The 15,302-nt window shown below is 47.2% G+C and overlaps 1 protein-coding gene across 1 annotated transcript in view; it reads left to right on the plus strand.

The window, feature by feature from the left end:
- SMARCC1 (SWI/SNF related, matrix associated, actin dependent regulator of chromatin subfamily c member 1) overlaps positions 1-15,302 on the plus strand; it is a 542,893-nt gene that overhangs the window by 242,538 nt on the left and 285,053 nt on the right. Inside the window, 1 exon segment of the mRNA XM_030196622.1 lies at positions 3,670-3,707. Coding sequence (XP_030052482.1) covers positions 3,670-3,707 — 38 coding nt within the window.

A 15,302-nucleotide genomic window follows, 5' to 3' on the forward strand; every position in this document is an offset into this window, starting at 1 on the left:
AAAGGCGGGTCTTTCCGACTGATCATCGACTTACGAAGAGTCAACGGGGCACTAAAAGTGCGACACTTTCGCATGGAAACCCTGCGCTCCGTCGTTGCGACGGTTTAGCCAGGGCAGTTCCTCACGTCTCTGGACCTCAAGGAAGCGTATTTGCACATTCCTATTTAGCCTCCGCATCAGCGGTTTCTCCAGTTTGCAGTTTTGGGCCAACATTTCCAGTTTTGGGCCTTGCCTTTCGGCCTAGCCACAGCTCCCCGTACCTTTTCCAAGGTGATGGTGGTGGTAGCTGCCTGTCTCAGGCGAGAGGGTATCAGAGTTCACCCGTATCTCGACGACTGGCTCATCAGGGCAGATTCGGCAGGCAAGAGCCGACTCGCCACGACCAGAGTTATAACAGTTCTGCAGACTTTGGACTGGTGATCAATTTGCCCAAAAGTCACCTGACCCCCTCTCAGTCTCTCGAGTATTTGGGGGTCCGGTTCGACACGGCCTCGGGGTTCACCTTTCTCCCCGACCACAGGCGATTGTCTCGCCCTCGAGCTTGGGACTTTGTTCAGCTCCTAGGGTCAATGACAGCCACCATGAAGGTGGTTCCCTGGGTGAGAGCTCATATGAGGCCGCTGCAGATTGCTCTGCTCCAGCAATGGTCTTCTCTTTCCCGGGAATACCAATGCAGACTTTCGTGGGTTCCTGCGGCCCCGGCACAGTATGGGTTAGTGGCTCTCCGACAGGATGCTGCAACAGGGAATGCCGTTTGCGCTTCCTTCTTGGTGCCTGCTGATAACGGATGCCAGCCTTTTGGGCTGGGGGGCTCACTGCCAGGGAAGCTATGCTCAGGGTCAGTGGACACCCGTGGAAGCGGGGTGGTCCATCAATCGCTTGGAACTGAGAGCGATATTCTAGGCTCTTCTGGCCTTTCACAAGACTCTGAAGGGGCTTCCTGTCCAAGTTCTGTCAGACAATACGACAGCGGTGGCCTACATCAATCGTCAGGGCGGCACTCAGTGCAGGGCCCTGGCCGCAGAGGCTGCTCAGATTTTCCTCTGGGCCGAGCTCCACTTGCCATCTGCTGCCCGCAGCTCACATAGTAGGTCAGAGCAACGTGCAAGCCGATTTTCTCAGCAGGCATCAAATCGACCCGGCGGAATGGGAACTGGCAGAAGTTTTTCTTCAGATTTGTGCCAAATGGGGGACTCCTGGATTGGATCTAATGGCGTCATGTGCAAACGCCAAAGTCCCTCGCTTTTTCATCAGAAGGAGAGATCCTCGCTTGGCGTGGTTGGATGCACTGGCTGAACCCTGGCCCTCGGGCCTCCTGTATTTGTTCCCTACTTTGTCCTTGATAGGGCGAGTCCTGCTGCGGATTCAACAGCACAGAGGATTGGTGATTCTCATTACTTCGGATTGGCCAAGGCGTCCGTGGTACGCGGATCTCAGTCGAATGCTGGTGGAGGCTCTACTTCCTTTGCCTCTGGTACCGAACCTGTTGGTTCAGGGTCCGGTGACCATGGAGGAACCCTGCCGATTTTGTCTTATGGCCTGGCTCTTGAGAGGGCGCAATTGAGAGGCAAGGGCTACTCTAACAAGGTCATCTTTACTCTCTTGCAGGCCCGCAAGCGGTCTACCTCTGCAGCTTATGCTCAGATCTGGCGCAAGTTTGAGGTGTGGTGTGTTTCAAAGGCGATCACACTCACACGGGCTACAGTCTTGCTGGTACTGGACTTTTTGCAGGGCGGCTTACAAAAAGGCCTGTCTTACAATTCCCTGCGGGTTCAAGTGGCAGCATTGGCATGCTTCCGAGGGAAAGTCTCTGGCTTGTCCCTTGCTGCTCATCCGGAAATTGTCCAATTTCTCAGAGGGTTGCTTTGGCTCCGTTCTCCTGTGCGGGCACCGTGTCCGACCTGGGGCTGGTGTTGAAGGCTCCCCAGCATTCGCCTTTCGAGCCGCTTAGGCGAGCTTCTGAGAAGGATGTGACTCTCAAGACAGTCTTTTAGGTGGCCATGACATCGGCTAGACGCGTATCTGAGCTTCAGACCCTTTCCTGTCAGGATCCTTTTCTACAGTTCTCGTAGTCCGGGGTAACGGTACGTACAGTGCCTTCCTTCCTACCTAAGGTGGTTTCAGTGTTTCACCTGAACCAGCCCATTTTTCTTCCTTCCTTTTCTAGGGAGGACTTTCCGGATTCCTTTCAGCAATTGCGTCTATTGGATGTCCGCAGGGCTCTGTTGCAGTATGTACAGATGTCAAATGACTTCAAGACTTCTGATCACATTTTTGTATTGTTGACAGGACCTCGACGTGGGTGTACGGCGTTTAAGGCCACTATAGCCCGTTGGCTCAAGGAAGTCATTTTTTCTGCATATCTGCATTCAGGATGGCCTCCGCCTGAAGCGTTTGAGGCACATTTCACGAGACCGATTTCCACCTCATGGGCTGAAACGGATGTCTTTTCTCTTCAAGAGATCTGTCGTGCAGCTACTTGGGATTCTCAACTCTCATTTGTGCAGCATTACAGACTGGATGTGGCAGCGTAGCAGGACGAGCATTTTGGAGCGCAGGTGCTTGCTCGAGGAGTTGCCTGTTCCCACCCTATGCAGGGAGTGCTTTTGTACATCCCATCAGTTAATGGATTCATCTGCTGTTGATGACAAGGAAGGGAAAATTAGGTTCTTACCTTGGTAATTTTCTTTCCTTTAGTCACAGCAGATAAATCCATGATCCCTCCCTGTCTGGTTTTGCTTTTGTTCAGATCTTTCATGCAGATATGGTATCTCATCGGGAGGAATTGAAGAACAGTTCTCAGAGTTTCTTCATGCTGTTCTATTGCAGAAGGTTGAGATCGTCCCTCCTTTGTTTGGTTATTGCTCTGGTTCTGGGGCGTTTGTTCACTTTGAGGAAAGCTTATCTTATTTTACCTTTCTTATTCACTCTGCTTTGGAAATTTCATATTCTGAAGGCAGAGGGGGCTAGCCGTCCAGAGTCACTGTGGCTTTTCAGTGTTCTCTATCCTCACCTGCTGGTAGGCGGATACAACCCATCAGTTAATGGTTTCATCTGCTGTGACTAAAGGAAAGAAAATTACTAAGGTAAGAACCTAATTTTCCCTTTCTACTCATATGAATCTGCGTGGCTTAAAACCGTGGGTGCAGCTGTGGGAGTCAAGGGTATTCCTAGAATTTATGCATGCTGTTCTATAATAAGGAGATCTGCACCTAATTTAGATGCAAGAATTTACACCAGAGCTTAGTTGGTGTAAATCCTCATATCTAAAGTTAGGTATGCTAAGTGTATTTTATAAACAGCGCCTAACTTTCAGCACCATTTACACAATAGTGCTTATTTAAATAACTGTTTATAGAATAGTGCTTATTTAAATATTTAAGTGTCACAAAAAGATAAATGCATTCATTCTAAGAAACAGGTAATAAGAAAACATGAAGTGAGTCTTGAATAGTCCCAACTATTGTACTATGTTGGGATTTTTCAAGCCTATTTTATGTTTTCTTATTATTGTGCTATTCTATACACAAGGTCTCTCTCTGCCTTGTGTATAGAATAGGACTTAGCACGTTATTTTTTTCAGCAGTGTTTATAGAATTTGGTCCAATATAGAAATGTAATTTAAGTGGTGGTATATGAGTTTTACTGTATTTATTGCTCTTCATTTAGATGAACAAGAAGATGAGACGGTGGCTGCAAGTGGAAAGGTAAGGATAGCAGTTTTCAAGCATTCCACCTAGTCGTTGGGCAGCTGGAAAGATCTCAATTTTGAAAGTATTGAATCTTTTCAAATTTTCTTAAAACTTGTAGCAAGTTGACACTTATGCAATTTGCAGAAATTTAATGTTAGCAATGTAATTTGATGGTGTAATATGTGTTCATAAGTTTTCATCACTGAGTTGGTGAATAGCCATAAAACATCAGACGATTTCTGCCATCCCTGGGATCCAAGATGGCTGACTGTCCTGGCTCTCTCGAACTTTGTCTCTGTTCTTATTTGCTGTTTGTAATGCTTAAGCGCCGGGTCAGAGCTGCTGCTCGCACCTCTCAGGAGCAGAGCTGTTCCCCGACGCCGGGCGCTATTGAAAAGTTTTTACAGATGCTCTGTCTCAGTTGACACTGAAGAATGCTGAGAGTCTATGTGAGAATTCTTAAGTTAGTGGAGGTGTGACGAATCCTCTTGGGCAGGAGGTCAGCCCTGAAACTAGAACATTGCCCCCGCAACTGCCGTTGGCTGCTCCCTCGGCTCAACTTCAACAGGCACCCTGCGTGGAAGGCAGTTTTGGTGCCAAACAGCGAGATAGGATTATTACATCACCGGCGAGCATAAAGCAGACTGTGGACGGTTCGAGTTAGGCAGTGTCTTGGAGAGTTGCTTCAAGGAGTGGAGGGTGGGGAAATGTTTTCTGATTTTGATTCTTGGAAGCCTGATTCTCAATCAGACTTCCCTTCTTTTTTTCACTTTTGACTCCATCTGAAATTGCGCTAGAATTGATTTGGAAGACCTTGGTGGACCTTGGGAAAATGATGTTAAATAAATATAATTCCCTACAAACAGAGTGTTGAAACTAGAACAAGTGGATAAAAATATGGCTGATAAACAGAACCTAGAAAAAAAGATTGAGGAATATGAGAAGGATGTTAGAGATTTAAAGACAGCAAAGGCTGCTTTTGTTGTGGACTTAATTAATTTACGTAGAAAAAATGAAGCTCTGGAAAATTACTCTAGGAGTGATAATTTACATCTGTTAATTTTTCCCTGTTCTTCTTTGGGGACGCCAAGAGAGATAAATGTATAAGAGAAGTATTAAAAGTTCCAGATGATGATGATCCACCGTTTACTCAGGTTTATTATCTCCCCATGTTAAAATATTCTGAGAAGAAATTGTATGGTCCATGAGTTATCCTGCACATCTTATAGAAGTGCTTATATTTACTTTGCTGTACAAGTGATTGTTGCTTGGTAAATGATGTAAAATCTAATAAATATAAATTAATAAGGAAAAAAGATTTCTGCCATTCTTATCAGGTTGCCAATTTGCTCTTTAAAACAAAACACAGTTACTAATTTGATCTGTTTTTATTTTTTTTTTATTTTTTTTGCTTATTTTTAAAACAAAGAAAATATTAGATTTTTGGTTTTTCTTGTATTTTGGTATTTCTGAGAGCAGCGCTGAATGTTTAGTGTTTTCAGAAAGGCAGCAAGAGCTGTAATGGTGAATTCTATAAATGGCACTGAAAAATCAGCACTATGCACTGTTCTGTAAAGGGCACTCCTTGATGAGCACTCCTTTTTTTTAATTTGTAAGAAGTCTTTATTGATCAAGCATAGAGGAAAACAGAAACACTCAGCGTTTTAACAATGTGATATCAGCTAGAGCAGTGATGGTGAACCTTTCAGAGACCGAGTGCCCAAACAGCAACCCAAAATCTAATTATTTATCGCAAAGTGCCGGTACTCATTATGGGCGGGGTCACCACATATGACCCCACCCCTATGATAGCCACACCCCTTACACCAGCCATGGCGCATATAAACAGACATCATTGAAAATATTATACTAGTATAGGAGAAAAAAAATCATGATTTTCTTTCATTATAAATCATTTCTGTAAGCTGTTACAGCTCCAGTATACCCAGTGCAAAATAAGACAACAGATGTAAATTCTCAAATTGGAAATATTCCAAACACTAAAATGAAAATAAAATGATTTTTTCTACCTTTGTTGTCTGGTGATTTTTGTTTTTCTCAGTGCTTTTTTTGTACAAAAAAAGGTGCCGGTACTCATTATGGGCGGGGTCACCACATATGGCTCCACCCATATGATAGCCACACCCACATTAACCACACCCCCTACACCAGCCATGGCGCATATAAACAGACATCATTGAAAATATTACAGTACTATAGGAGAAAAAAATAACATGATTTTTTTTCATTATAAATAATCTCTATAAGCTCTTACAGCTCCAGTATACCCAGTGCAATATAAGACAGCCAATGTAAATTCTCAAATTGGACATATTACAAACACTAAAATGAAAATAAAATGATTTTTTTTCTACCTTTGTTGTCTGGTGACTGTTTTTCTTTCCATATTGGTCCCAGTCTGTGATTCTCCTTTCCTTTGTTTTCGCTTAACTCTTCTGTGCCATTTGTCATTTTTGTCTCCTTTTTCTTGCTTTCTTCAATATTTTTCAGGCTCTCTCTCTCTCTCTCTGTCCAGATTTAATTCATTCTTACTATCCATTCTTTAATTTCCTTCATCTACCTGTGGCTTTTCATCTTTTCCTCACCCTTGTTCTCCCCATGCCCCTTCCTCTTATTCTCCAGTCTTTCTCTATTCCCCTTTTCCATCCAGCAGCTCTGCTTTCTCTTCCCATCCTTCCAGTGTCTCCCCTATTTCTTTCTGCATTCTTCCATCCAGCGTCTTCCCTTCTCTCCCTATCCTTCCATTTTCCCTCTCTCTCTCCCCATCCTTCCATCTTTTTTCCCTCTCTCTCCCCATCCTTCCATCTGTTTTCCCTCTCTTTCCCCATCCTTCCATCTGTTTTTCCCTCTCTTTCCCCATCCTTCCATCTGTTTTCCCCTCTCTCCCCAATCCTTCCATCTGTGTTTTTCCCTCTCTCTCCATCCTTCCATCTGTTTTTCCCCTCTCCCCAATCCTTCCATCTGTTTTTCCCTCTCTCTCCCCAATCCTTCCATCTGTTTTTCCCTCTCTCTCCCCATCCTTCCATCTGTTTTCCCTTCTCTCTCCCCAATCCTTCCCTCTGTTGTTTTCCCTCTCTCTCTGTCCCCAATCCTTCCCTCTGTTGTTTTCCCTCTCTCTCCCCAATCCTTCCCTCTGTTGTTTTCCCTCTTTCTCTCTCTCCCCAATCCTTCCCTCTGTTGTTTTCCCTCTTTCTCTCTCTCCCCAATCCTTCCCTCTGTTGTTTTCCCTCTTTCTTTCTCTCTGTCCCCCCAATCCTTCCCTCTGTTGTTTTCCCTCTCTCTCTCTCTCTCTCCCCCCAATCCTTCCCTCTGTTGTTTTCCCTCTCTCTCCCCAATCCTTCCCTCTGTTGGTTTCCCTCTTTCTCTCTCTCCCCAATCCTTCCCTCTGTTGGTTTCCCTCTTTCTCTCTCTCCCCAATCCTTCCCTCTGTTGGTTTCCCTCTCTCTCCCCAATCCCTCCCTCTGTTGGTTTCCCTCTTTCTCTCTCCCCAATCCTTCCCTCTATTGTTTTCCCTCTTTCTCTCTCCCCAATCCTTCCCTCTGTTGTTTTCCCTCTTTCTCTCTCTCCCCAATCCTTCCCTCTGTTGGTTTCCCTCTTTCTCTCTCTCCCCAATCCTTCCCTCTGTTGGTTTCCCTCTTTCTCTCTCTCCCCAATCCTTCCCTCTGTTGTTTTCCCTCTTTCTCTCTCTCCCCAATCCTTCCCTCTGTTGTTTTCCCTCTCTCTCCCCAATCCTTCCCTCTGTTGTTTTCCCTCTTTCTCTCTCTCCCCAATCCTTCCCTCTGTTGTTTTCCCTCTCTCTCCCCAATCCTTCCCTCTGTTGTTTTCCCTCTTTCTCTCTCTCCCCAATCCTTCCCTCTGTTGGTTTCCCTCTTTCTCTCTCTCCCCAATCCTTCCCTCTCTGTTTTTCCCTCTCTCTCCCCATCCTTCCATCTGTTTTTCCCCTCTCTCCCCAATCCTTCCATCTGTTTTCCCCTCTCTCCCCATCCTTCCATCTGTATTTCCCTCTCTGTCCCCATCCTTCCATCTGTTTTTCCCTCTCTCTCCCCATCCTTCCATCTGTTTTTCCCTCTCTCTCCCCATCCTTCCATCTGTTTCCCCCTTTCTCTCCCCAATCCTTCCCTCTGTTGTTTTCCCTCTCTCTCTCTCCCCCCAATCCTTCCCTCTGTTGTTTTCCCTCTCTCCCCCCAATCCTTCCCTCTGTTGTTTTCCCTCTCTCTCTCTCCCCCCAATCCTTCCCTCTGTTGTTTTCCCTCTTTCTCTCTCCCCAATCCTTCCCTCTGTTGGTTTCCCTCTTTCTCTCTCCCCAATCCTTCCCTCTGTTGGTTTCCCTCTCCCTGCCAAGTTTCCCGCGAACGGCGCGAAGTCGCGACGCACGCGGCACCAGCCCCTATTTCCGGCCGCTGCTGCTTCTCCTGTTGAGCAGCAGCAGCCGCTACGCTACACAAAGAAAAGGAAGATTTAAAAAAAAAAATTGAAACCTGGCTGAAACGCGGCACCCCCGCACTGTAGACAGCCATTAGGCATTGGCTATTGCCCCGCAGCCGCTCCTCCTCTTGCCTTACGTCACTGCCCCTGGAGGAAGACCCCGGAGGAGCACAGTGATGTAGAGGCAAGAGGAGGAGCGGCTGCGGGGCAACAGCCAATGCCTAATGGTTGTCTACAGTGCCGGGGTGCCGCGTTTCAGCCAGGTAACAGGTTTGAAGTTTTTTAAAAAAATCTTTTTCTTTGTGTAGCGGCCGCTGCTGCTCAACAGGAGAAGCAGCAGCGGCCGGAAATGGGGGCTGGCAATGCGTGCGGGACATGGATTCATGGGGCGGGGGGGGGGGGGGGGAGCAAAAAAAAAAAAAAGGTGCCGGTACACCGTACCGTTGCGTACCGGCACAAAAAAAGCACTGGTTTTTCTATCCATATTGGTCCTTGTCGCTGATTCTGCTGCTCTCCATCTGTTCTCTTAACTCCGTTTCCAGGGCTTCCTTTCCGTTTATTTCTTTACTTTCCTCCTTTCTTCTTCATTTCTTGCCCTCATCCATGTCCAGCAACCCTCCTCTCCCCTCCAGCCACAAATATCCAGCCACCCTCCTCTCCCCCCTGACCGCCCTCCCTCCCAGCACCAGGCCGCCCTCCCACCCAGCACGCAGCAACAGCACCCAGCAGCAGGCCTCTCTCCCACCCATCACCAGGCCTCCCTCTCACGCAGCAGCACCCAGCATCAGGCCTCCCTCCTACCCAGCATGCAGCAGCAGCACCCAGCATCAGGCTTCCCTCCCACCCAGCATGCAGCAGCAGCACCCAGCATCAGGCCTCCCTCCTACCCAGCATGCAGCAGCAGCACCCAGCATCAGGCCTCCCTCCCACCCAGCATGCAGCAGCACCCAGCACCAGGCCTCCCTCCCACCCAGCAGGTAGTAGCAGCAGCAGCACCCAGCAGCAGTCCTCCCTCCCACCCAGCACCAGGTCTCCCTCCCTCCCAGCATACAGCAGCAGCACCCAGCACCAGGCCTCCCTCTAACCAACCAAACATGCATCAGCCCCCCTCCTCTGAAATTTAAAAGGTGTACCTCGGGGTTAAGGCGGCGTCAGCAGCGAAAAGCGTGTTCTTCGCTCGGTGTGCCTTCGGGCCTTCCCTTCTGTCTCTCAAGCTCCCTGGGAGGGAGGGCGGGCGGCCTGATGCTTGTTTGGTTGTGGGAGGGAGGGAGGCCGGCCATGTGCTCGGAGGGAGGGGGAGAGAGTGGGCGGACCAGCAACGGCGCGGACGGATGGGCGGGCGGACCAGGCGTGCATGCCAACAGAGAGGCCTCTGCGTGCCCTCTCTGGCACACGTGCCATAGGTTCGCCATCACTGAGCTAGAGTATGCATGTAAAAAGTATATATAGCAATGCAAAGCAAGAGCAAAGTTTCCTCCAGCCTCAGCCAGATAGAGGTAGCCATACGGAACTTCAAAACTTTTATAGAATCGTTTTGCAAGAAAGTTCCATAGCATCTGCAGCAGGTGAATCCAGAAACCAGTGGGTTGTATCCATCTACCAGCACGTGGAGATAGAGAACTAAATTGTAGCGAGCCATACCAGAGTACCAGCCCTCAGACCATTTAGTATATCTCTATCTCCAGCAGGTGGTGGATGAATCTGTCCCAGCTCCTGGGTTTTCTGGCTCTTTCGGGTCGTCTGGGCTTTTTTAGCCAGTTGAGACCAGGGGTGTGTGTGGTCCCCTTTGGAGGCATACTTGACTAACTGTCTCTCCCGGTGCTTTGACTGCTCAATAAACTTCCTCACAAAAAAAAAAACCTTGAAAAAGCAGGCAGTTCTATTTCGGCATCAATCTGTGCAGCACGGGAGTTCCCCTCTGTGGAGGTGGTGACAGTGTACTAGACCGGAGAGTCGGTAGACTGTGTGACAGAGAGATTCTGCCTAACTGCGTTTGGGTGAGTGATTCTGTGTTAGTTCCCTCCTATTCTGCTCCTCTGGCCCGTTCCAGTGGCAATGGCAGCGGAGGCAGTGAACCACTGTTCCTAATGCGGGAAGCTCCGTTTGACAGTGGGTACTTGTAGTGCAGATTGCACCGCTTCCATCGGGAGTGAATCGGGGGGGGGGGGGGGGGGGCTCTTCCTTCAGGCGTACCGGTTTCCCGCTCGGTGCTCGACGATGCGGGCACCATTTTGAATCCTCGTGGTTCCTCCCTCGGACTTACTGCTGTTGATTTCTGCCCCCTCGATCAGGAAACCGAAGGATTCAGCTGGTAAGGACAGCAATGGGGCTTCTCAGGGGATGGGTGTTTGTGCTGGCATGTCTGCAGCATCAGGAAAGGAGGCAGCTGATTAAGGGGAGGCGTTCTCTCCTGAGTTCATACTGCTCCTGCATCAAGCTTATCTATTGAAGCACACCCTTCCCCCTCTTGCCTCTACAGGTGAGCGGGGTGAACCTGAGTCGGCCCTGGGGGGAGGGGGGGGCGCAAATCGCAGTCTCTTACCAATGTCCCTAGGTCAATCTCCTAAGCGCAGGCACCTGGAGTCGGGGTCTGAAAGTGGTTCTGTTGGGCCACTGTCGCCCCTTCTCTCCTAGGGTGTTCAGGAAGCTTGTTGCGGTCTGCGTGTGCGGAGGATGTAGAGGAAGGGGAGATCATCATAGAAGAGCTGGATGATCCCACGGCGGTGCGAATTTTTCATAGGGAGGAGCTGTCCTCCTTTATATTGTCTGCCTTGGAAGTTTTGCATATTGAAGAAACTGAGGCGCAAGCGGCGGTGACTGTGAAAGTTGACATTGCGAGTACTAGAAGACCTGCCAAGGCCTTTCCAGTACACGAAGCTAATCAGGAAATCATCACGGCACAATGGTCTGATCCAGACGTGCCTCTGTGTCCAAAGCCATGTCTCGTTTGAACCTGGTACAGGGAATGCAAGCGGAGAAGTTTGATCTTTCCCGTGTAGATTCTTTGGTATGGCGGTCACCAAGAAAACCACCCTTCCTGTGGTGGTGGGGGTGGGGGAGGTTGCATTAAAGGACATACAGGATAGATGTCTGAAAGCCACTCTGACGCACACTTTTGAGGTTTCCGATTTGGCCCTCAAAGCATCTATTTGTAGTTCTTACGCGGTCTGGGCTTCGCTTGATTGGCTCCAGCAATCTCCAGATCAGGAGCAGGAAATGAGTCTTTCTTTCCCTTGGCTGTCATGCCTAAGATGGAGGCTACCCTGGTGTATCTGGCGGACGCATTATATGATCTACTGCACTCTTCAGCGAAGCTAATGGCCTTGGCTGTCGCTTCTTGTCAATTACTATGGCTTCGTCATTGGACTGCAGATACGGTCTCTAAGCAGCGACTTACCAGGTTGCCCTTTCGAGGCAAGCTCTTGTTTGGAGAAGATTTGGAAAAGATTAAGTCTCAGAGGTTACTAGAGGACAAGCCAAAGTCCTCAGCTCGGACTGGAGCCGCAAAACCTCAGTTTCGAGGGGCCAGGCATTTTTTGCGGGGGTTTTAGTGCATCTGCCTTCGTCATTTGTCCGCAGCCATTGCTGCAACTTTCTCCACATTCTTCTTGGAAGATGCAGGGACCCTCTGCCACCGCTGAAGTTTGACTTTTGTTGCGGGAGCCAGCGCATTCGTGTGAGTGGCTAATGCAGCCAAACCCGCTTTGTGTAGAAGCAGGCATCCGCCAGAGATTGTACCCCATGATGTTTGCTCTGCAAGGCAAAGTTGAGGGAGAAGGGGAATCCCCATCTATACGTGATCTGCTCCTTATTTAAGATATCTAAGACAAGGTTCATCAGCCTCCACTGCTCAGCGTGAATTGAGAGAGATCCTGGAAACTACAACCCAAAGGAAAGCGGAACCCAGAAGGTGGGTGGGTGGAGGATATACCACTGTAAGCACACATGTGCAGGTTCAGGCGGATCTGAGCAGTGCTGGATTAGACCCTCCAAGTGGCCACGGGATTATTTCCAGGTGGGTGCTAGGGGTAGCGCGAAGGAGTTTATGTGACAGTCTTTTTCTCTATCTCCCACCCACCTGCACTGTATCTGACAATGGCAAAAGGCTTTAGGCTGCATTGCAGGAGAAGTGGGGGAGAGGCTAAAGCTGCAACTGCTAATGGTGGGCTGCACTCACCCACCAACCCCTAGAAATTAGTCTTAGCCTTTCTTCATTGTCCAACTGCCTCCAGCAGCTGCAGTTTTAACCTCTCCCCATTCCTTGTTCACCTACTTTCAGCAGCTGCAGCCTAAAACCACTCGTTATCACCTACACAGCCTCCTGAGCAGCTGTCTTGAGATCATATCCCCACCAAGTGATTATATGTATAAAAGAAAAATTTTCACATTTAAAAAAATGAAATCTTGATTAGAAGAAATTTATGAAGAAACTAAGGCACACAAAATTTATTTAATTGAAATAGCCAATATAACAGTGAAAAACTTTATGGAGAAAAATGTGTTCTCAGAAGGGCATTTTATAGTGGAGTGCCTCAGGGATCGGTGCTGGGGCTGATTCTATTCAATATATTTGTGAGTGACATTGCCGAAGGGTTACAAGGTAATGTTTGCCTTTTTGCGGATGACACCAAGATTTGCAACAGAGTGGACACCCCGGAGAGAGTGGAAAACATGAAAAAAGATCTGTGGAGGCTAGAAGAATGGTCTAACGTTTGGCAATTAAAATTCAATGCGAAGAAATGCAAAGTGATGCATTTAGGGCGTAGAAATCCAAGGGAGACGTATCTGTTAGGTGGGGAGAGTCTGATAGGTACAGACGGAGAAAGGGATCTTGGGGTGATAGTATCTGAGGACCTGAAGGCGACGAAACAGTGTGACAAGGCGGTGGCCATAGCTAGAAGATTGCTAGGCTGTATAGAGAGAGGTGTGACCAGCAGAAGAAAAGAGGTTTTAATACCCCTGTATAAGACGTTGGTGAGGCTCCACCTGGAGTATTGTGTTCAGTTTTGGAGGCCGTATCTTGCGAAGAATGTTTTAAAAAAATGGAAGCGGTGCAAAGAAAAGCTACGAGAATGGTATGGGATTTGCGTTACAAGACGTATGAAGAGAAACTTGTTGACCTGAACATGTATACCATGGAGGAAAGGAGAAACAGGGGTGATATGATACAGACGTTCAAATATTTGAAAGGTATTAATCCGCAAACGAACCTTTTCCGGAGAGGGGAAGGCGGTAGAACGAGAGGACATGAAATGAGATTGAAGGGGGCAGGCTCAAGAAAATGTCAGGAAGTATTTCTTCACGGAGAGAGTGGTGGATGCTTGGAATGCCCTCCCGTGGAAGGTGATGGAAATGAAAACGGTAACGGAATTCAAACATGCGTGGGATAAACATAAAGGAATCCTGTTCAGAAGGAATGGATCCTCAGAAGCTTAGCCGAGATTGGGTGGCAGAGCCAGTGGTGGGAGGCGGGGCTGGTGGTTGGGAGGCGGGGATAGTGCTGGGCAGACTTATACGGTCTGTGCTGGTGGTTGGGAGGCGGGGAAAATGCTGGGAAGACTTATATGGTCTGTGCTAGAGCTGGTGGTTGGGAGGCAGGGATAGTGCTGGGCAGACTTGTACGGTCTGTGCCCTGAAGAGGACAGGTACAAATCAAGGTAGGGTATACACACAAAGTAGCACATATGAGCTTATCTTGTTGGGCAGACTGGATGGACCGTGCAGGTCTTTTTCTGCCATCATCTACTATGTTGCTATGTTACTATATTATATTGGCCCCTAACAGGCCAATAGCAACACACCCACTCCAATCATTGCACAGAAAATCTATGAAGTGAAAATTATGCAGCAATAACAATAAAATGTGAAAAAATAAATACCTATCTAGGAAAAAGTGTCCAACGTCTGGTGTTTATATGGCACAAACAATGTCTTCAATTGTGCAGCAACAACAATACATTGTTTAAAAAATACACACGTCTTAACTGGAAAAGGATGTGTGACTTCCCAAAACATAAACATGGACTTTTAGTCCATACATTTACATGCCATTAGTGTTTGGAAGGAAGTTACCAAAGAAACAGGCTGTTCAGTTGGTCCTGAGAAATATTCGAGATTTAGAATCCCCTTGGGCTTATTATGTTTTCCTGTTTATTTCATTTAAATTAAGCAAGCAAAAATCTGAAAAAGCCTGTTCCCAGCAAAAATGTTTGTGTTAGCAATCTTAACCCTCCCCGCCTTTTTTTTTTTTTTTTACTGTTTTTGTAGCAAGGAGTTCCCACTTGTGAGATTTACTGTAATCAGAATATAGTTATCAGTAGCAATTGCTCTATGAAAAGCAGGATAGAACCCCTCACCATATCTACCCCTTGGAACTGTATTCAGCTTATAAGCTAAATACAGAACTTAGTTGGCTCCATGTGATGACGCAGCACGAGAAGTGCTGCACATGCACAGACAGTTTTAGAGTTCTTCAGATTTCTAAAGCTAGGGGAAGCTTTCCTATGCTAGACTTAGTCAAATGATGTCATCCACTTGTGAGAACTTTTATCCTGTTGCCCTTGGAGAACATATATTATAGATCAGTAACTTTTGTTTTCCCGTATGCACTGCTCTCTTAAGTAGATTCCAATATGGGTTATATACTGATTTAAGCAAAGGCAGCGAATGTCTTAGTCTAAAATTGGAAGATTTGTTGTCCAGAACTGGAAAGATAGGATATCCTGATAGTGAGGTTGCAAAAGAGACCATAGTAGATCAGTTGTCCTTAAATAAAAATCAGACAAAAGGTTACAAATTAATACTGTCAAGTACTGAGCATGATGTAAATAGGACAACAAACATAATTTGAAATGTCTATATGCAAATTCCAGGAGCCTAAGTAATAAGATGGGAGAGTTAGAATATATTGCACTAAATGAAAAATTAGATATAATAGGCATCTCTGAGACCTGGTGGAAGGAGGATAACCAGTGGGACACTGTCATACCGGGGTACAAATTATATCGTAGTGATAGGGTGGATTGAATTGGTGGAGGGGTAGCATTGTATATTAAGGAGAGCCTTGAATCAAATAGTTTGAAAATTCTTCAGGAAACACAACAGATCTTGGAATCACCATGGATTGAAATTCCATGTGTAAAGGGGATAGTGGATAGGAGTGTA

The sequence above is a fragment of the Microcaecilia unicolor genome, chromosome 1 (assembly GCF_901765095.1).
Source record: "Microcaecilia unicolor chromosome 1, aMicUni1.1, whole genome shotgun sequence".
In the NCBI taxonomy this organism is placed as follows: domain Eukaryota; kingdom Metazoa; phylum Chordata; class Amphibia; order Gymnophiona; family Siphonopidae; genus Microcaecilia; species Microcaecilia unicolor.